We start from the raw sequence: 18,038 nt of genomic DNA on the forward strand, positions 1-18,038 counted from the left end.
AACACTGGGGAGCCCCTGGGTGGGGGCACCCCACTGACGCTCACTCCCACCCCTCCACCCCCACCGCTTCCCTGGCTCCCAATCCACAGCGCCCTCCCCACCATCAGTTCAGCTACCCATCGCTGTCCTGAGGCACGTCCTTGCCCCTGCCCGGGTCTGAGGGCCTCAGCTCTTGGAGAACTTCCTGCTGGCCGAGTCCCGGTAGAACTGGAAGATGGTATCGGAGGCTCGCTGAGCCAGAGCCAGGCACTGATGTAACTGGAAATGTGGATAGGGGTCAGGGCTGCACTGGGGCCCCAATACCATCAGCCAGGCACCTCCCCCTCCAGGAGACAGGACCCCACCCAAGGTGTGTGGGATTGCCAGGCACTCCCCAGCCGAATGGGGACACCAGGACACTCACCTCCCTGGCAGAGCAGGCCCCCCGCGTGGTGGAAAGCAGCAACCTCTTCTCCGTGCTCTCGAAGGCGAAGGTCAGCACAGCCCGGGCCTCCTGGGGCGGGGTGGGGGGGCGCGCAGAGCATGAACCCAGGCATCCAGGCTCCCCTTTCACCCCCCAGCAGCCCCCCTTCCTCCTGCAGCCTCACACCTAAATCCCAGCTTTTACTCCACCCACTAGGCATCACCCCCCTCCCAGAGGATCCAGGCATCCGGCTCCCATCTGCCCCCCCTTCCAACTGCTTACACCCCTGCTCTACCTGCTACACCCCACGCCCCCCCCCCACCTTCTCCTGGCGGGCGCTGGGGTCCAGAGCGATGGCGCTGTCGGGCGCGAGGGCGCAGGTGACCCCGCAGAAGAGCGAGCGCAGGGGCAGCCCCGCATCCAGCAGTGCCAGGCAGGCGGCGTTCAGGCAGCACGACAGCAGCTGGGCCTGCAGTCAAGGCCAACGACCCAGTCCCCGGGGCCTAGTGGTTAGAGCAGCCTCACCCCCCCCACCTTTCCCAAGGGACCCAGCGAGGTAGAACGGTACGGGGGGGCAGGATACGGAGCCGGCGTCGCTGACCACCTGCAGCACGAGGGTGATGGAGGAGCGGGGGTGCAGCTCGCCCAGCAGTGCCGCCTCGCATGCGCGCCGCACCATCTGCTCCCGGCTCCGCTCCAACACGCCTGCGGGAGGTCAAGGGTCAGAGGTCAACACAAAGCCCCGCCCCCCTTGACCCTCCGGGGATGACGTCACTCTCCCGCCCTCCCCCAGTATCCAGACCTCTGTACACCCCCCACCCAGTCACGTGATGGGGAGAAGCGCCCCCCCCCCCAACATGGCATGGGGGCGCGCAAGGAATCCAGGACCGGGGTCAGAGGTCACCTCACCGGGGAGCCCCACTTTGGGCCGCAGTAGCACGTCCAGCGCGGCGCGCTCGGGGCTCTCGCGGCTGCTCCGCACCTCGGCCGGGCCGTAGGCGCCCGCCAGCACCGACGTGTCGCCTGCGAGGCACCGGGGTCAGCGGGGGCGGGGGCGGGGGCGGGGGCAGCCCTTGGCCCCGCTCCCGTGGTCCGAGGCCGCCCACGCACCCTGCACGAAGGCGGCGGAGCCGTCGGGCCGAGACAGCAGCCCCTGCTCCACGGCGAAGGGCCGCAGGGCGCAGCCCGGCTCCGGCTCCGAGCCCATGCCGCCCGCACGTGCGGCTTCCGCTCCCGGGACGATTTCCCCCTTCCCAGCGCGGCTCTCGCCCAATCGCAGCGTCTTCCGCGCGCAGCCCCCGCCCCTCGAGGCGGATAGGGCGGGGTGCAGGGGGGGAACGCTCTCCAGCCAACGAAAGCGCCTCACTGGCGCCCCTCCCCCGGATTGGCCGGAGAAGCACGCTCCCCTGCCAAGCACGGCGCCCAATGGGTGCAGGCCCCGCCCCTCCCTGCAAGAGGGGCCGGACGCACCCCAGCCAATCAGCGCGGCAGGCTGCAAGAAGCCACGCCCCCCTCCCTGACAGGGACTGGTGTCGTTCCTTTCTAACCAATCAGCACAGCGCGTACTGCATGGGGCGGGGCCATGGTGGGGGCGGGGCTGCCCTGACAGGACAGAGACACGCCGTTGCTATGGTGACGCCCCCTCCCCTTCTCCCATCGGCCGCCGCGCACGCACCGAGATGGCGGCGGCCTGTGGCCTGCGGAGGGGACTGCGCCTCCTGCAGCTGCGGGGGCTGCGCACGGGGGTGAGCCCGGGGGTGGGGCCTTGGCGGGCGGGGCCTTGGCGGGGGGCGGGGCCTGGGTGGGGGCTCCTGCCCCCATTGCCCCTAGGTGGGGGCGGCAGGCGAAGGGGGTGTCACGTGAGGGGGGCAATCCTCCCACAGCGGGGGGGAGGACAGGGGTTCTCCTGGGGGGCAGGAAGGGCTTTGTCCCCCCCCGGGGCCTACCTAGGGGGCCACAAATCGGGGTGGGTGCATCAAAGCTGGTGGGGAGGAGGGGACCCTCTGGGTTAATTCCCCCCCTGCAGCTGGGGGGCAGGCAGTTACCCCCCACCCTGTTTTGGGGGGCAAAGCTGGCTTTAACCCCCCCAGGAGCTCAGAGGGGGGTATCAGCCCCCCCATCCTGGGGCAGGTGGCACACACCCTCCCAGCCTCGGCTGCTGATTGGTCTGCACTGGGGGCGTGCCCCCCTCCCCCAAGCTGGCCCCTCCCCGTGGCCTTGACATTGCCACACCCAAGGGCATCCTGGCCCCGGCAGTGCTACAGAGGGGGTAGATTGAGGGCAGAGCCCCTTCCCCCCGCACAGTTTGGAGGTCCCGTGTCACCATCTGGGGGGGCACCGCGGGGTCTGGTGGGTAATGGCGCCTCTTCCCAGCATGCCGCGGGGCAGCAGGAGGAGTTCCCGTCGCCGGCAGATCGCCCCCAGTTCCCCGGTGCCTCGGCCGCCTTCGTGGACACGCTGGACTTCATCCAGCCCAACGTGCTGGCCGGCATCCCTGTCTACCGCGTCATGGACCGCCAGGGCCAGATCCTCAACCCCAGCCAGGACCCCCAGGTGAGGGGCCGCGACCCCCGGGGGATCCGGGGCGCTGCCTACCAGCACTGACCCGACCCCCGTGCCTGCAGCTGCCTGCCAAGACGGTGCTAAAGTTCTACAAGACCATGACGCTGCTCAACACCATGGACCGCATCCTGTATGAGTCCCAGCGCCAGGTGAGGCGAGCCCGGATCCCTTTCTGGGCGGGGACTGGGCGCCTGGGTTCCTGGCTCCACCTGCCTCGATTTCCCCCCTGCCAGGGCCGCATCTCCTTCTACATGACCAACTATGGGGAGGAGGGCACCCACGTGGGCAGCGCCGCCGCTCTCGACCCCACCGACCTGGTCTTCGGGCAGTACCGTGAGGCAGGTAAAACCCTGCTGTGACCCACCCCCCGGGGGCTGCCCCCGACCCCTCGAGGTGGGGGTCGACGACGGTGCCCTCTGACGCGGAGCCGTGCCCCAGGGGTGCTGATGTACCGGGGGTACCCGCTGGACCTCTTCATGGCGCAGTGCTACGGCCATGCCGGCGACCCCGGCAAGGGCCGGCAGATGCCCGTGCACTACGGCTCCCGCGACCTGCACTTCGTCACCATCTCATCCCCCCTTGCCACCCAGATCCCTCAAGGTGAGACCCCTGCGCTCCCGACCTCCTGCCCCCCCTAGCCCTGCTGGTTCCCCTCACTCCTGACCCGCAGCTCCTGCCCCCACATCCCTACTGGTGCTCCTCACTCCCAACCCCGCCATAGCCCCTCGCTCCCAACTTGCAGCCCTTCTGCTCCTCTCCCTCCCCTTCACCCAAGCTGGGCCATGGCTGCTGGGAGGGGGAAGTAGTTCACCACCCTCCTCCCCTCCACCCGGTGTCAGCGGTGGGCGCGGCCTACTCCATTAAGCGGGACAACACCAACCGCGCCGTGATCTGCTACTTCGGGGAGGGCGCGGCCAGCGAGGGTGACGCTCACGCCGGCTTCAACTTCGCCGCCACGTTGGATTGCCCCGTGCTCTTCTTCTGCCGCAACAACGGCTACGCCATCTCCACACCCACCTCTGAGCAGTACCGCGGCGATGGCATTGGTCAGCAGCACGGGGGGTGGGGCCGGAATGGGGGGGCGGGATCAGGGCTGCGGTGGTGACCTCCAGCCCCCGCAGTGGCGCGTGGCCCTGGCTACGGCATCCTGTCTATCCGTGTGGATGGCAACGACGTGTTCGCCGTGTACAATGCCACGCGGGAGGCACGGCGCCGTGCTGTGGCCGAGAACCAGCCCTTCCTCATTGAAGCCATGACCTACAGGTGAGTGGGGGCGGGGCTTTGGGGGGGGGGACTGACTGGGGTGGGGCTTAGGGAGGCTGGAGGTTGAGCCCTGATGGGATGGAGCTTGGGGACAGGGTGGGATGATGCTAGGAGGCGGATCTATGCGGGGGTCCAGGGGTCTGATGAAGGCGGGGCTTAGGGAGGGGACGGAGCCAGGCTGGAGTTGCAGGAGGAAGACTGGGCCCTGATGGGGGTGGAGCTTCGGGAGGGGCCAGGATTAGGCTAGGAGGCAGGGCTGTGCTGGGGGGGTGCAGGGGCCTGACACAGGCAGGGCCAGGAGGAGGGCGGAGCGTAAGGGTCCTGATGGGGCAGGGCTTAGGGAGGAGGCAGGGCCAGGCTCAGCCCCACCCCGCCCCCAGGATTGGCCACCACAGCACAAGCGACGACAGCTCGGCCTACCGCTCGGTGGACGAGGTCGACTACTGGGACAAGCAGGACCACCCCATCTCGCGCCTGCGCCACTACATGCTCGGCCGCGGCTGGTGGGACGAGGCGCGTGAGAAGGCCTGGCGCAAGGAGTCGCGGCGCCAGGTGAGTGGTGGGGCCCGGGAGGGCGGGGCCTTGGATGGGGGGGTACTCACCTGTGCCTATCCCCACCAGGTGCTGGAGGCTTTCGAAGCAGCCGAACGGCGCCGCAAGCCGAGCCCCCAGCTCCTCTTCTCCGATGTCTACTGTGACGCCCCCCCCCGGCTGGCGCGGCAGCGCGAGGAGCTGGCGCGGCACCTGCGCCTCTACGGCGAGCACTACCCGCTCGCACTCTTCGACAAGTGACTGCTGGCCCTGCCCCTGGGCTCCGCCCACCTCCAGATGCCTCCTACCCCCAGGCCACCTGCCAGCTGTGCCTGTGCCTGTGCCTGGCAGGCTCCGCCCACCCCAACACGCTGCATCTCTACCAGGCCTTCCACCATCCCTGCCAGGTGTCCACTATCTCAGCCTAGCAGACTCCACCCATTCCCTGCTTCCATGAGGCCCCTACCAACTTCACCAGGCCTCCTGCCAGCCCTGCGCATGCCTGGCAGGCCCCACCCACCCACACTAGCCCTACCTCCCCCAGGCCTTACCCACCCCACCTAGCACTGCACGGTGCTGCTGGCCCCCCCCCCCCCCCAACCTCCACCCCAGCCCCACCCTTGGTCCATTGTGCTGCCAACAGTGGGGAGCTGGGTCCTGGGACAGCCCGTCATTCTCCCCACCACCTGCCCAGGGGCTGGAGGTGTTGTTGCCCCCGGAGCCAGGAGGGTTGTGCCTCCCCCCTACCCTTGGGGGCCTGGAGCTGGAACTGGAGCTGCCAGGAGCAGCATCACAAATAAAGTTTGTAGGAACTGAGCTGGGCTCGGGGGGTCTCTGTTGCGGGGGAGGGATGGGGGACAGCCAGGCCTGAGGACATGAGAACCTCGGTGCCCCCGGGCAGGGGGAGAATGACAGGTCTCTGATGTGATTTGCACCCCCAGCCCTGCCGGTGCACCTCACTCCCAACTTGCAGCCCCTTGCCCCCTCCCAAGCAGTGACAGAGCCAGGCGCACGCAAACACTCTTTAATGCCCCCTTCATAGAAAGGCTGCACCCCCCCACACACACAGACCCCCCCACCCCACCCTAGCACTGCAGCTGTGGGTCACGGACCTGCCTCCACAGCCGCAGCGTCTCGGGGGGCTGGCGCCGGTGCACGAGCAGTAGAGTGCGGTGGGCGCAGGGGCTGGCGCGATCACTGGGCGCGATGTCAAAGGTGCGGAAGCCGGGGTGGGGCCGGGCAGCCACCCCCAGCGCCTGGAAGCAGAGCCCCGTGAAGACGTCATCGATAGGGAAGGGCGGCAGCAGCCTGGCCAGCACCTGCAGCGGCCCCAGCAGCACCCCAGAGAAGACGTAGCCCCCGCCGCCTGCGTAGGCTGGGTAGGGCCCGACGTAGAAGCTCTCAGGCAAATAGTACTTGCTGCCCGGTGCCCGCACGGGCCAGGCCCCAGCCATCACGTGCCCGGCATACACGGGCCCCGGGCCCAGCCCTGCCAGCACCTGCAGCAGGCGCGGTGTGTTGACGAAGACATCGTCATCACCCAGCAGCACGAAGTGGGCGCCAGGGCAGCGGGTGCCGGCCCAGCCCAGGAACAGAAGCCCCTTGAGTGTCAGGTTGAAGAAGGTGTCGTGGAAACCCCAGGCCAGGACGTCACCATGGGCCTGGCTCTCCCAGGCCACCAGCCCCGAGACATCCGGGGCGTCCCCCTCCCCGTCGGGTGCCCCCAGCAGGAACACGGTGCGGACTCTAGCGCCCGCTTGCCCCCAGCTCTGCCGCACGGCCTGGCGCTCGGCGAAGGCACCCGGCGCCGACTTGATGGCCAACAGCAGGAAGGGGCCATCCGGGGGACACGGCCACGATGGCTCCAGGAGCAGTGGGTAGTGGCGACGGGCACCGTGGCTCACGAAGCGCTGCAGGGGCTCTGGGTATGCCGCCCAGTTGGGGACACCCAGGGACGTCGCACTGGTGCTGGCACTGGTCCTGGTGCCGTTGCCACCTCCCAGCTCCTCCAGGCGCTGGTGCAGCTGCCGGTTCCAGTAGGCATCTGCCCGGGGCACAATGTCGGCCAGGATCTGCAGGCTGTGGTGCAGGGGCAGTGGGGGCGCCGGGGTGGTGAGGGGTGCAGGGGTGGTGGCAGGCAGCGGGGGGACAGGATTGGGCTCCCCCAGGGGGCTCCAGCGGATGTAGGCGTCCAGGCAGAGGAGTGTGACCAGGGCCAGTGCCACCGTCAGGCACTTGTGGCACCGCATCCTGCTCCCAGCATCAGGAGGGGTCTGGGAGGACAGGGGTGGGGCAGGAAAGCTCCGCCAGGTGCTGCAAGGTGATCCAAGCCCTTCCCACAATGCCCTGCACTGGGGAGCAGCTGACTTCTGGGCCCTGGAGCTTCCAAAAGCCTGTCTGTAAGAGGGGTGGAGAGGCATCAGGGCAGCCCTGCCCTCCCCCATACAGGCATTGTGGGGTCCTCCAGTCCCTTCCCACAATGCCCTGCACCAGGGCACAGGCACGTTCTGGCCCCTGGAGATTCCTCGAGCAACCCCCTGTCGGACCTGTCTATAAGAGGGCCAGAGGCACCCCTTAGAGGTGAGAGGTCAGGGCAGTCAGTCCTGCCTGCCCCCCACCCCTGTGGAGTCCTCCAGGCCCTTCCCACAATGCCCTGCACTGGGGGGCAGAGGGGTTCTGTCCCCCCTAGACTTCTAGAGCAGCCCTCGAGGGCCCAGGGGTGCCCAGTGCAAAGGGCACCTGCACAGATGGCTGCGCCCAGCCTGGGGGGGGGGCCCAGACTGGGGGCGTCAGGCCCTGCCCCTGCCCCGGGGGTCCCTGCCTCGCCCAGGGGATGCATGAGCCCCGCGCGCTGCCCCCCTCCAGGGCACCTGGCATCAGTGGGCACCAGCTCCCACCCGTGCCCGGCTGCAAAGCCCAGACCCCCCGGGGCTGTGGGACACGAGTCTGGTCCCGTGGGGGGCAGGGGCTGCGGGCCGGGAGTGGGCGCACCGTGGGGTCCCCGCCGCCCCGTGCCCGCTCACCTGCGCCGCTCCCGCTCCCGCGCCGGCGCCGGCGCCTCCCGCTGCCGAAGCGGCCGCGCCCTCCCCGCTCCAGAGCGAGTCACGGCCCGGGCGGGGCTGGATCCTCCCCCGGCAGCGCCGGGGTCCCGCGCCGCCCCCCGCGCGGTCAAGGGCACGGCCCCCCCGCATCGAGGAGGACTAAATATAGCCAGGACCAGCGGCGCCGGGGCTGGCTGGGCGCCCGCGGTCCATGGAGGGGGGGCTGGGGGGAGGCAAGAGTGACCCCCCCGGTCACCTGGATCCCCAGGGCTCAATGGGGGGCGGGGGGTCCCCAGGGCATCTGGATTCTCCCCCCGCCATGACACTGCAGTGCCCCCCGCCCCAAGAAAACACACAAATTGGGTGGGGGAGATGCCTTTAGTGACAGCTCAGCCAATCACCAAGGTGGGGAGCTGCTCCCATGGGAACAGTTGGACACCCCCCCACCCTGCAGGAGGTCATAGGGACCCAGCCCCAGGCTGTGATTGGCTGCCGGCCAGGGGAGGGGGCGGGGCCTCCTCCAGGCCCAGGATCTGGCACCCAGGCAGCATTTCCTCCAGCAGGATGCACGTTAACCCCGGGTGCGCCACAGCCCGCAGCTCCGACACGTCCAGGTGCAGCAGGTTCCTGGGGGGGCAGACCGCGGAGGGTTAATCCCAGAGCAACCCCCCACCCCACGGCGGGCTGCTACAGAAACAAGCCCGTCCTGGAGGGAAATGGACCTGCCCCAGCCTGGGGACTCCATCACCCACGATGCTCTGCAGCTGCTGCCCTGAGGCCATACCCCCATGGCACCCTGCTGCATCATGGGAGATGGAGCCCAGGGCTGGGCCACAAGGGGGCAAGCTGAGATGCACCCTCTGTCCCCCATCCTCTCCCCATGGGGACCCGACAAGTTTGCAAGGGCTCAGCCCAGGGGTGGGGGGCACCAGGCGCCCGGGCACTCACGGCAGCAGGTGCAGGCAGGCCAGGCCACGCTCGGTGATGCGGGGGCAGCGCGCCAGCGAGAGGTGGCACAGGGTGCCCCCCAGCCGGTGCAGGAGGGTCAGGGCCCAGTCGTCCAGGTGGGGGCAGGCGCTGAGGTCCAGGGACTCCAGGTGCTTCAGCTGCACTGTGGGGGGGGGGGGGGGGGGGGGGGTTAGGGGCAGGGTCTCCTGTCCTTGGCCTGGGGCATCAGGGTCTCCGGGGCCAAACAACGGCAAGGTCAGGCTCCACTGGAGGGGGGGGGTGCAGTCTGCATATGTAAGTGCGCACGTGTCTGCATCACTGTGGATACACACACATGTGCAGACAATGTCTGTGTGTCCATGCATGTGGTCATGGGCACGTATGCACGTTTGCATACCTCTACACATATGTGCACGCCGTGCCTGCATGCATCTGCACACGTGTCTAGGGGAGCGCACACAGAGGGTCCCACGCATCTCTGCCTGCACACCCGTGTCTCTGCGTGCCTGGCCCCCACCCGTGGGCGAGCTGTGCTGGCTTGCCGTGGCACACATGGGGAGACAAACAGGCAAGCGCAGGCATGCCCACTGCAACTCAACAACCAGCACCAATAAGGCTGGCGGAGCTGGCGCCTGGCCCAGGCCGCCCCCTCCTCCCCTGCTCCTGGGATGGAGCTTGGGCTAATTGCAGCAAACCAGCAGCCTCGTCCCAGGGGCACTGGCTGCCAGGAACTCCCCCCTCCCCCCCGGCACTGAGTCACTGGCTGGCACTGCCAGGCTGGAAGGGGGCACAGGGATGGGAGGTTCCTGCCCTGCGCTGGTGGACGTGCACAGGGGCTGCGTGTGCACACGTGTTGCTGACATGTCCCAGCTGGAAGCAGGAAGAGGGGAGAACCCAGGGCAGGGCCTCTCCCCTAGCCCCCCCCCCACCTCCGGTCTCACCCAGGTTCTCCAGCCCCACGTAGGTGAGGGAGGAGCCGCTGAGGTCGATGGCGACGACAGGCAGCGAGTTCGGGTCGTCCAGGTATGGCAGCAGCCTGGCTATGGTGTTTCTGCCTGCCCGCACCCAGTGCGACTGGTCCCGGAACCTGCCCCAGGGGGGCACAGGGTCAGCTGGGGCCCCTCACTCCCGACCTGCCGCCCCCAGCCCTGCTGGGCAGCCCCCCCATACCTGGCACTGCCCCCATTGGACAAAACGAAATACGCGGCTGCGATTTCATCCCCGTAGCGCTCCCGGATGTAGGTGTTCATCCTGGGGGGGGGGGTGACCATGAGCACCCCGCCGTCGGTGCCCCCCTCCCCCCAACACTGGGTCTGTCCCTGGGGGACAGGCCCGGCTCCCGCAGGCGGGGGGGGTCCTGGGGGCGGCCCCCCACGCACATGCTCTGCCCGCTCAGGGCGCGCTGCCTCCTCTTCTCCCTGCGCTGCAGCAGGGTCTCCACGCCGGAGAAGCGGTCGTACAGGAAGCGCAGCAGGCTCCCCGCCCCGGGCGCCGGGGCCCGGCCGGACAGGGCGCGGGCCAGGCCCCGCAAGGGCCGCAGCTGCAGAGAGGTCAGCAACCGGGGGGGTCAGGAAGGGGCACGCCTGCACGTGGGGGTCCCCCCAGTGGCGGGGGGACACCTGGGGGCCTTGGTCCGCGCTGGGCCCCTGCCTCAGTTTCCCCTGATGGGAAGGGCGCTGGGGGGGCGGGGCGGGAGGCAGGGTCCCCTTCTGCCCTGGGGGGGCAATAAAACGAGGGGTGAAGGCAGAGATTTGTGGGGGGCAAACCCCCGCAACGTGCCCCCCACCCGGGCGGGGCTGGAGGGCAAAGGTCGTGCGGGCGGGAGGGGGGGACACCTGCCACAGGGTCACTTACCGCCCTGGGCGACGCCATCTTGCGCCGCGTCACGTGACTGCCCCCCCCGGCCGCGCTCAAGCGCGTGACGTCAGGAGCACTGCGGCGTGGCCCCGCCCACTGAAGGGGAGCCCCTTTTGGCAGGCCCCGCCCCCTTTTCAGGCGCCTTCCCCCCCTTGAGCCCTTTTGCGGGGGTGCTGGGTGTCCCCTCCCCCACAGCAGCCCCCGGCCCCTGCCCCCCAGGCACGTGGAGCCAGGCGGGTTTGCACCTCATTTATTGGGGCATAAAAGCAAAGCCGGAATGCGGGCCCCCCCAGGCCCGCTCCCTGGAGCCCCCCCCCCGCCGGAGTCCGGGGTCAGAGGTCGGCGGGCGCCTGCTGCAGCCAGCGCTGGAGGTGGGCCGCGATGAGCTGTGCGGAGCAGAGCGGGGTCACCGAGGGCGTCCCCCAAAGGCTCCGCCCCCTTCCTTGTGTGGCCACGCCCCTTCTTCTGACCCCCCCCCGCCCCTCTCTGTTGGGGCCGGGAGCCCCCATCCCAGCCCCGGGAGGGGAGTGGGTGGAGCAGGGTTGGGGGGTCTCACCCGGCGGGCCCGCACCAGCGCGGGGGGGTCGGTGGGCCGGGCGGGGGCCATGTCGGCGCAGTGCGAGCCCCCGCGGATCATCACGGCCGGGCGGGAGGGCGTCTTGGTCCGCGTCACGCTAAGCACGTGCCAGGGGTCGATGTCACCTGCATGGGGCGGGGGGGGGACTGGGATTGGCTGGACTGGGCAGACTGGGAGGCACTGGGGACCCCCCCGTACCATTGATGAAGAGGATGCGGGCGGCGCGGGGGTGGGCGGCGCCGTAGCAGGCGTTGGTGAAGGCCACGGCTGGGCCCACGCGGGCTGGGGGCACCCCGAAGACCTCGGCGCACAGCTCCAGCTGCCGGCGCAGTGTCACGGTGTGCGAGAAGGGGCAGGCGGCGTCCTCGCACGTCTGGTCTGTCGGGTGTGCGCATGCATGTCAGGCCGTGGGCGTGTACAACCTCTGCACAGCCTCTCTGTGTGCGTGCGCATGGGGGGAACAGGCGCATCGCTTTATGCTCTGTGCAGGGGGGCGTGCTCACACGTGTCAGGCCATAGGCATGCAAAACCTCTGCACAGCGTATCAGGGCCTGTCAGTGTGCGCATGTGCATGGGTGTGTGAGTGCACCTGAGCGGGAGGGGACGGGGGAATCTCTGTATGATCTGTGCAGAAGAGCATGCACACACGGGGAGAGGGGGCACACCCACATGCATGTACAGCTGGGGGGCGGCCCCTTACATGCATGTGCAAATGCAGATGTACACACATATGGAAGCACATGTATGTGCATGTATGTCAGGGCTTGTGTGCACAGCTGGGGGGGTGTCTGCATGCACAGTGTGGGGGCTGGACATGTGTGAAAGGGTCTGTGCATGGGGAGGGACACACACATGTATGCACCCGCATGTGTGTGTATGCTGTCACACATGTATCTTTGCTCATACAACAAGGGGAATGGAGGACCATCCCTTCATATGCGTGTGCAAATATACAACCACACATGTGTTAGGGCCTGTGTGTGTGGAGGGATCTCTGCCAGTCCCATGGGGCAAGGGTGAAGTGGGGGAAGAAATGGAGGGGCACACCCATCACATGCATGTGCAAACACACAAGCGCACACACACACATGCACATGTGTGGCAGGGCCTGTGCACACTCACACCCCCTCACCCGCACATGAATACCCACATGCCCGTGTTCAAACGCTACATGCACAGGCCGGGCCCTGCATGGCCTCTGCATGCGAGGAGGGCACACGTGCTCGCACATGAGTGTGCATCGAAGACATGCATGTGCGTAAAGCCCTCTCCAGGGGCATCTGGACCCCTGCAGGTGGTTGTGGAGACCCTGGAGCCTTCTCTTGGGCCCAAGGGGGTGGGGGGCAAGAGTGGGGGCAGGGGGCCAAGGTGGGCGGGCCTGGGGCAACTCACAGTATCCAAACTCGGTGCAGGTCTGGAAGAGCCACTGGCGCTCGCCAGGGCCCACGAGCCGCAGTCCCACGCCGCGCAGCTCGGCCACGGCGCCTGCCCGTGACGCCATCGTGCAGTTCTGCCCCGTGTACCGCAGCACGTCCTGGCCCCGCCCCAACACGCGTGTCAGGCCCGCACATGGGCGTGCACCGTGCGTCCCCGCAGCAGCAGGTGGGCCCGGGGGTGCACACCTCAGCACCCGTGAGCACACGCAGGTAGGTGCACGTGGGCGCACACACTTGCAGCTGCATGTGCACACACAAGGGCAGGCACATGGGGCTGCACGCAGACATCACAACACAGTCACGCATTTGCATGTGCACACAGACATGTACACACTTCTGTGCACACGTGGCACCACACGCGTGCGCATGTATATGCATTGTATATCTACATATATGTGTGTATATAGATATATAAACACACACACACACACATGCACCCTCATATGTGTTGACACTGACACACCTGTACCCTTGCCCATACACACATGCCCACCTGTGCACGTGCAAGCTGACACGTATGTGCATGCACACCAACAGACACAACTACATGCACCCACACACATGTGCCTGCCCCTGCGCATGTATACAAAGGCACGGACATGCAGCAACTGCCCCCCCACCCCCACACGCACCCCCTGCCCCACAGGAACTGCAGCAGCTTGGGGGATGCTGGGACTCCATCTCCCATGATGCTCTGCATCAGCTGCCCTGAGGCCCCACCCCCTTGTCCCTCTGGTGCATCATGGGAGACAGAGTCCAGCAAGCCCAGAGGCCACTGCAATGAGTTTGCAAGGCCTCAGCCCAGCTGGGACCCACACACTGTCCCCCCAGCCCCTCCAAAATACCCCCAGCCCCACAAGCATCCCCCCCAAATACCGGGGAGAGCCTCGAAAATGTCCCCCAGACCCCCACAAAGATCCCCCAGCCCCACCCAAATACACCGCGGCCCCCTTCCAACCCCCGCAGCCCACCCCCCAGGCCCCACTCACCCGGTTGAGGGTGACGAGGCGGCGGTAGGGGTCCCCGCGGGTGGCATCGCTCATGAGGGCACAGACGGGGGCCACGTGGGCGCCAGGCAGCGCCTCGCTGTCGTACTGGGCGGCCGCCATGAAAACGTCGGCCACGCTAGCTGCCAGCTCTGCGCCGTCGTCCGGGCCCAGCGCCCCCCCGCACACCCCAAAATCCTGCGCCAGCTCCGCCAGCCGCCCCCCGCGCAGCCGCTCGTCCAGCACCGCGAAGGCCGCGGCCACCGCCTCCCGGCACTGCAGGCACAGGGCAGGGGTCACCGGGGCAGGTGCCGGGGTTAGGGTTGGGGTCTGTGCCCAGTGGGGGGGGGGCGTTGTTGGAGTTGGGGGGTTGGCACAGGGCTCCTGGGTCCCACCCCCAGGGCTGGCAGGGAGTGAGGGGCAGTGGTTAGAGCGGGGCAGCCAGGATACCCTGAAGCTGGGCGGGGGGTGGGGGGGCCATCACTTACATCTGCGGAGCCGCCCACCAGGGGGTCAGACAAGCTGGCCGCTACCACCTGGGGGGGGTGGAAGAGAGTGGGGGGGTGAGTGCAGCCCCAAAGCATGCTGGGAAGCGGGGGGCATCCCAGAATGAATGGGTTAACCAGCCCCCCTCCGGGAGCTGCCCCTCGGGGGGGGGGCAGATGCAGGCAGCACAGCACAACTACCCCCACCCCGAGGATCTGAGCCTGGCACGGACTTGGGGGTCCCCCCCCGACTCCTGCCCCCCCCCACCTGGTTGTAGCCAGCGAAGTCCAGCTGGGCCCGGACAGGGGCCGAGGAGGCGATGGCGGCAAAGATGAGATGGGGGAACTGGGAGGAGAGAGGAGAAGGGACCCCCCCCATCAGTGCCAGCCCCCACTGCTCCAACCACTAGGCCTGCTCCCAGCGGGGAGAGGACCCGGGCGTCCGGGCTGCCAGCTGCCCCCCCGCTCTAACCACTACCCCCCGCTACCTTGATGCGCAGCCAGGCGGCCAGGGCGCCGGCGTAGGAGCCCCCGAAGGCCACCCAGGGGCTGCCCTGCGACACGTTGAACTTGTGGGTCACGAATTGGTGGAAGGCGGCGACGTCAGCCAGCCTGGGGGGCGCGGAAGGGGGGGTGAAACCGGGGACACCCCCCCGTCGCCCACCCCTGTCCCAGAGCTGGGGAGAGGCAACCCAGGGGTCCAGGCCCCCAGTGCCCCTTGCTCTACCCATCTGACCACGCTCCCCTCCACTGCCCGGGGGCCCACGCACGCCTGCTGGCTGGACAGGAAGCGCAGCGGCTGGTCCCGCAGCCCGTCGGCGTTGAGGCTGGCGCCGTAGAAGCGGTGCTCCAGCGCCACGACCAGCGCCGCGTGCGCCCGGGCCAGCTCCACGTGGTGCCCTGGGACACGGCCCTGTCAGCAGGCGCTGGCCACGGCTGCCCCCTCCCCCCCAACTCCACCAGGGCTACAATGCAGCCAGCTCTGGGGTAGAGCGGGGGAGTGGTGGCTGAGTGTAACTCTACCTGGGAAGTTGCCCCCGCCCCGTTCCCCCCTGCCTCACTCTGAGCCGCTTGGTGCCCCCGGATCAGTCCCCCCATCCCAGCTCTTGCCAGGCCCATGATGCAGCCAGTTCTGGGGTGGAGCAGGGGATGACGGCTGAGTGTAACACCACCCAGGAAGGGCTCCAGCCCCTGTTCCCTCCCCCCCCCCCCACTCTGAGCAGCCCAGTGCCCCCCAGATTGGGCCCGGGGGGCCCTCCAACGCCCCTTCACCTGCGAGCACGGAGAAGGGGGACAGGGCGCTCTCGCCACCGACGTAGAAGAACACGGGCCCGTCCGGGCGGCGCCAGAACTCAGCGTTGACGCAGAACCGCTGCGGGGCGATGGGGGCATCGGTCTCCGGTGCGCGTGTGTGGGCGTGCACGTACATGCGTGCGTCCCCAGCAGCTGAGCCCGCACTTGTATAGGGGTTGCCTCCAGGCATGGGGTGGTGCATGCACATACGCGTGTGGGGGGGATTGCGCACGCACACGCGTCCCCCAGCACCCTGGCACGTGCCCATATGGTGTGGGAGTGTGCCCATATGCGTGTGTAGGCCTGTGTGTGCCCCCAGCACACACTTGCACCAGAGTAGCGTGCTCGTGTGCCCACACATGCTGACGTGTGGGCGGACACCTAGGGGCACCCATGCACGTACGTGTGCATACACACGCGTGTGCCCAGCAGGCCCGGCCAGGCAGGTCCCCACCCCCCAAGGGCTCTCACCTGGGGGAAGGTGCGAAGCTCCTGCCGGTCAAAGTGGTCCAGGGGTTGGGACAGGGAGCCCTCAGTGGGGGCCGGGGGGGGCGACCCCCGCCCCAGGGCATGCTGGGACGCGGCCCGCGCCGCCCGCGCCTCCCGCAGCTGCGCCACTCGCACCTGCAGCAGCTGCATGTTCCTCCCTGGGGGGGCAGAGACTCATGGGTGGGAGGAGGGGGTCCTGGGTCTCGCCCCAGCCTCTGGCCCCCGTCGCACGCGTGACCCGAGCCGACCAGGCCTCGGCCCTCGAGCGGCCCCTGCCCAGGCCTGTGGCGCCCCGGCGCCCCCCACCCCGCTTCGCGGGGAAATCCCTGCTGGGGGGCGATGATGTCAGAAGCTTCCTGACGCTGCGTCCAAGCCCTGCTCCCACCGGGGGGGCCTCATGCGCGCCGGTGGGCGCTGAACCCGGGGGCCCGGGCTCCCCCCGCTCTAGCCATTGGACCCCGCTCCCCTCCCAGAGAGCCCAGGAGTGCACGTGTGTGTTATCCCGCCGGCCCCGCCCCGTGCCCCCTCCCAAGGTGGGGGAGATGAACCCAGGTGTCCCCCCCACCCCCCGCTTTAACCATCAGGCACATCTAGGCCCCCCTAGCGCTCAGGAGAGACCCCGGGGCTCCCAACCCCCCCCGCTCTCCCCCCTGGACCCCACACTGCCCCCGAACAACCCGGGCATCCGAGGGCCCAGACCCCCCTGCTCTACCCACTAGCCCCCACAGCCCCCCAGGGGCCCAGCCGTCCCGGCTCCGGGTGCGCAGCGCCGAGCGCCGCCCTTACCTGCCTGGGCGAGCGCCAGCAGTGCCAGCCCCAGCCCGAGCCCCAGCGCCCCCGGCCCCCGCCTGCCCATCCCGGCTCCGGCCCGCTCTGCCTGGCCAGGGCCCTGGGGAGCGCACCCAGGTGTCCCGGCCCCCGCCCCCCGCTACACCCCGCCCCGGCTGCGGGGGGGCCCGGGCGTCCGGACTCCCGAACTCCCCTGCCCCACCCACCGCCCCCCCAGAGCTGGGGGAGGAACCCAGGCGACCGCCCCCCCAGGGCAAAGGGACCCACTGAGCACGCCCCCCAAGTCACCAGCCCTAGGATTCGGGGGGGGTTGTCTGGTGCCCCTCACCCTCGACCCGCAGCCCCCCAGCCCTCCCAGCGCCCCTCACTCCCAACCCGCAGCCCCCCTCCCTTTCCCCACTTATCCTCTTCATTAGAAATTTTAAACCAAGCTTAACCTTCTTTCCCTTGTCCGCCCCCCGCATGGCCCCCCATCCCCTGGCCCCCCCGGCCCCCCATCCCTCCCAGGGCCCCTTCCTCCCCCTGCTTCACCTTCCCAAGGTGCCCCCCTCCCCCCGGATCAGGACAGATTAGGCTCCAATCTGCCCATCTCGTTAAAACCTGCTGACAGGTCGGGGATTAATTTATGGTGTCCCCCCCACCACCCTGGGGGCTCCTTCCCCCCCCACCTGCCAGGAGGCCATGGATTAGCAAGGGGGGGGGCATTACTGGTCTGGTGCCCCTCACTCCCGACCCGCAGCCCCCTGCCCCCACACCCCACTGGGTGCAATTGCGTGTGCATGGGCACGCTTGTGTTTGTGTGTGTGGCTGTATAACCAGTATGATTGTGCATTTATATGTGTGTGTGTGTGACCAGCATGATTGTGCTTGTGTGTGCGTGTGCATATGCATCTGTAAAGCCAGTATGGTTGTATGTGCGGTTGTGTGTATGTGGCTGTGCAATCAGTATGACTGTGAGTGTGTGTGCACATGTCTAGATAGCTAGTAGTGTGTGTGTGTGTACACACATGTGTCTGTGTAACCAGTATGATTTTGTGTGTGTCTACACGTGTGCCTATAGCCAGTATGATTGTGTGTGTGTGTGCACAAGTGCGCGCACACACACATTGACTATGCAGCCAGTATGCTTGTGCGTGTGCGCACATGCTTCTTCATAGAGGATGAGTGTGTGCATGTGAGGGAGAAAGTATGTGCATGTGTGCACACGTATGTGTATGTGACCTCAGTCATGCACAGACATGGGATGCTGCGTGCACTTGTGTACGCCTCTATACATGGAGCATGTGCCCATGCATGAACCTGCGTGTCTGTGTGTGTGTGATCATGCATGTGCCAGGTGAATGCCCAGGTGGGCACCTGCAGCCCCAGCGCAGACCCC

The 18,038-nt window shown here is 68.2% G+C and overlaps 5 protein-coding genes across 8 annotated transcripts; 1 reads left to right on the forward strand and 4 right to left on the reverse strand.

The window, feature by feature from the left end:
• Positions 1 to 38: 38 nt before the first annotated feature.
• Positions 39 to 1,759, reverse strand: EXOSC5 (exosome component 5). The gene is made up of 6 exons (XM_090052220.1): positions 1,514 to 1,759; positions 1,313 to 1,426; positions 987 to 1,108; positions 726 to 866; positions 404 to 493; positions 39 to 258 (listed from the first exon to the last, which is right to left on the reverse strand). The coding sequence occupies exons 1-6, from the start codon at positions 1,608 to 1,610 to the stop codon at positions 166 to 168; spliced, it is 657 nt and encodes a 218-aa protein (XP_089908346.1). The 5' UTR covers positions 1,611 to 1,759; the 3' UTR covers positions 39 to 165.
• Positions 1,760 to 1,961: 202 nt separating this feature from the next.
• BCKDHA (branched chain keto acid dehydrogenase E1 subunit alpha) lies at positions 1,962 to 5,575 on the forward strand. The gene is made up of 9 exons (XM_090052197.1): positions 1,962 to 2,148; positions 2,777 to 2,956; positions 3,028 to 3,114; positions 3,199 to 3,307; positions 3,404 to 3,565; positions 3,805 to 4,011; positions 4,087 to 4,228; positions 4,609 to 4,780; positions 4,850 to 5,575. The coding sequence occupies exons 1-9, from the start codon at positions 2,083 to 2,085 to the stop codon at positions 5,018 to 5,020; spliced, it is 1,296 nt and encodes a 431-aa protein (XP_089908323.1). The 5' UTR covers positions 1,962 to 2,082; the 3' UTR covers positions 5,021 to 5,575.
• A 233-nt stretch (positions 5,576 to 5,808) lies between these two features.
• On the reverse strand, positions 5,809 to 8,132 carry B3GNT8 (UDP-GlcNAc:betaGal beta-1,3-N-acetylglucosaminyltransferase 8). Its single transcript, XM_090052196.1, has 2 exons — positions 7,783 to 8,132; positions 5,809 to 7,156 (listed from the first exon to the last, which is right to left on the reverse strand). Exon 2 carries the CDS (start codon positions 7,006 to 7,008, stop codon positions 5,845 to 5,847), a length of 1,164 nt encoding a protein of 387 aa, XP_089908322.1. The 5' UTR covers positions 7,009 to 7,156; positions 7,783 to 8,132; the 3' UTR covers positions 5,809 to 5,844.
• On the reverse strand, positions 8,115 to 10,741 carry DMAC2 (distal membrane arm assembly component 2). 2 transcript variants are annotated; one of them, XM_090052219.1, is made up of 6 exons: positions 10,603 to 10,740; positions 10,128 to 10,288; positions 9,919 to 9,999; positions 9,690 to 9,835; positions 8,749 to 8,911; positions 8,115 to 8,427 (listed from the first exon to the last, which is right to left on the reverse strand). In XM_090052219.1, the coding sequence occupies exons 1-6, from the start codon at positions 10,618 to 10,620 to the stop codon at positions 8,259 to 8,261; spliced, it is 738 nt and encodes a 245-aa protein (XP_089908345.1). In that variant the 5' UTR covers positions 10,621 to 10,740; the 3' UTR covers positions 8,115 to 8,258. The 2 variants fall into 2 exon arrangements, with proteins under 2 accessions (XP_089908345.1, XP_089908344.1); XM_090052218.1 differs by having other exon boundaries at positions 8,164 to 8,427; positions 8,749 to 8,906; positions 10,603 to 10,741.
• Positions 10,742 to 10,758: 17 nt separating this feature from the next.
• On the reverse strand, positions 10,759 to 16,879 carry PRSS16 (serine protease 16). 3 transcript variants are annotated; one of them, XM_090052194.1, is made up of 12 exons: positions 16,658 to 16,879; positions 15,854 to 16,029; positions 15,362 to 15,461; positions 14,860 to 14,989; positions 14,578 to 14,701; positions 14,358 to 14,435; positions 14,093 to 14,140; positions 13,608 to 13,880; positions 12,575 to 12,716; positions 11,381 to 11,560; positions 11,162 to 11,307; positions 10,759 to 10,991 (listed from the first exon to the last, which is right to left on the reverse strand). In XM_090052194.1, the coding sequence occupies exons 1-12, from the start codon at positions 16,725 to 16,727 to the stop codon at positions 10,938 to 10,940; spliced, it is 1,521 nt and encodes a 506-aa protein (XP_089908320.1). In that variant the 5' UTR covers positions 16,728 to 16,879; the 3' UTR covers positions 10,759 to 10,937. The 3 variants fall into 3 exon arrangements, with proteins under 3 accessions (XP_089908320.1, XP_089908318.1, XP_089908321.1); XM_090052192.1 differs by lacking the exon at positions 16,658 to 16,879 and having other exon boundaries at positions 15,362 to 15,990; XM_090052195.1 differs by lacking the exons at positions 14,358 to 14,435; positions 16,658 to 16,879 and having other exon boundaries at positions 15,362 to 15,990.
• Between the last annotated feature and the right edge of the window lie 1,159 nt (positions 16,880 to 18,038).

The sequence above is a fragment of the Crocodylus siamensis genome, chromosome 6 (genome assembly GCF_052110815.1).
Source record: "Crocodylus siamensis isolate JL-2025a chromosome 6, ASM5211081v1, whole genome shotgun sequence".
Taxonomy (NCBI): Eukaryota; Metazoa; Chordata; order Crocodylia; family Crocodylidae; genus Crocodylus; species Crocodylus siamensis.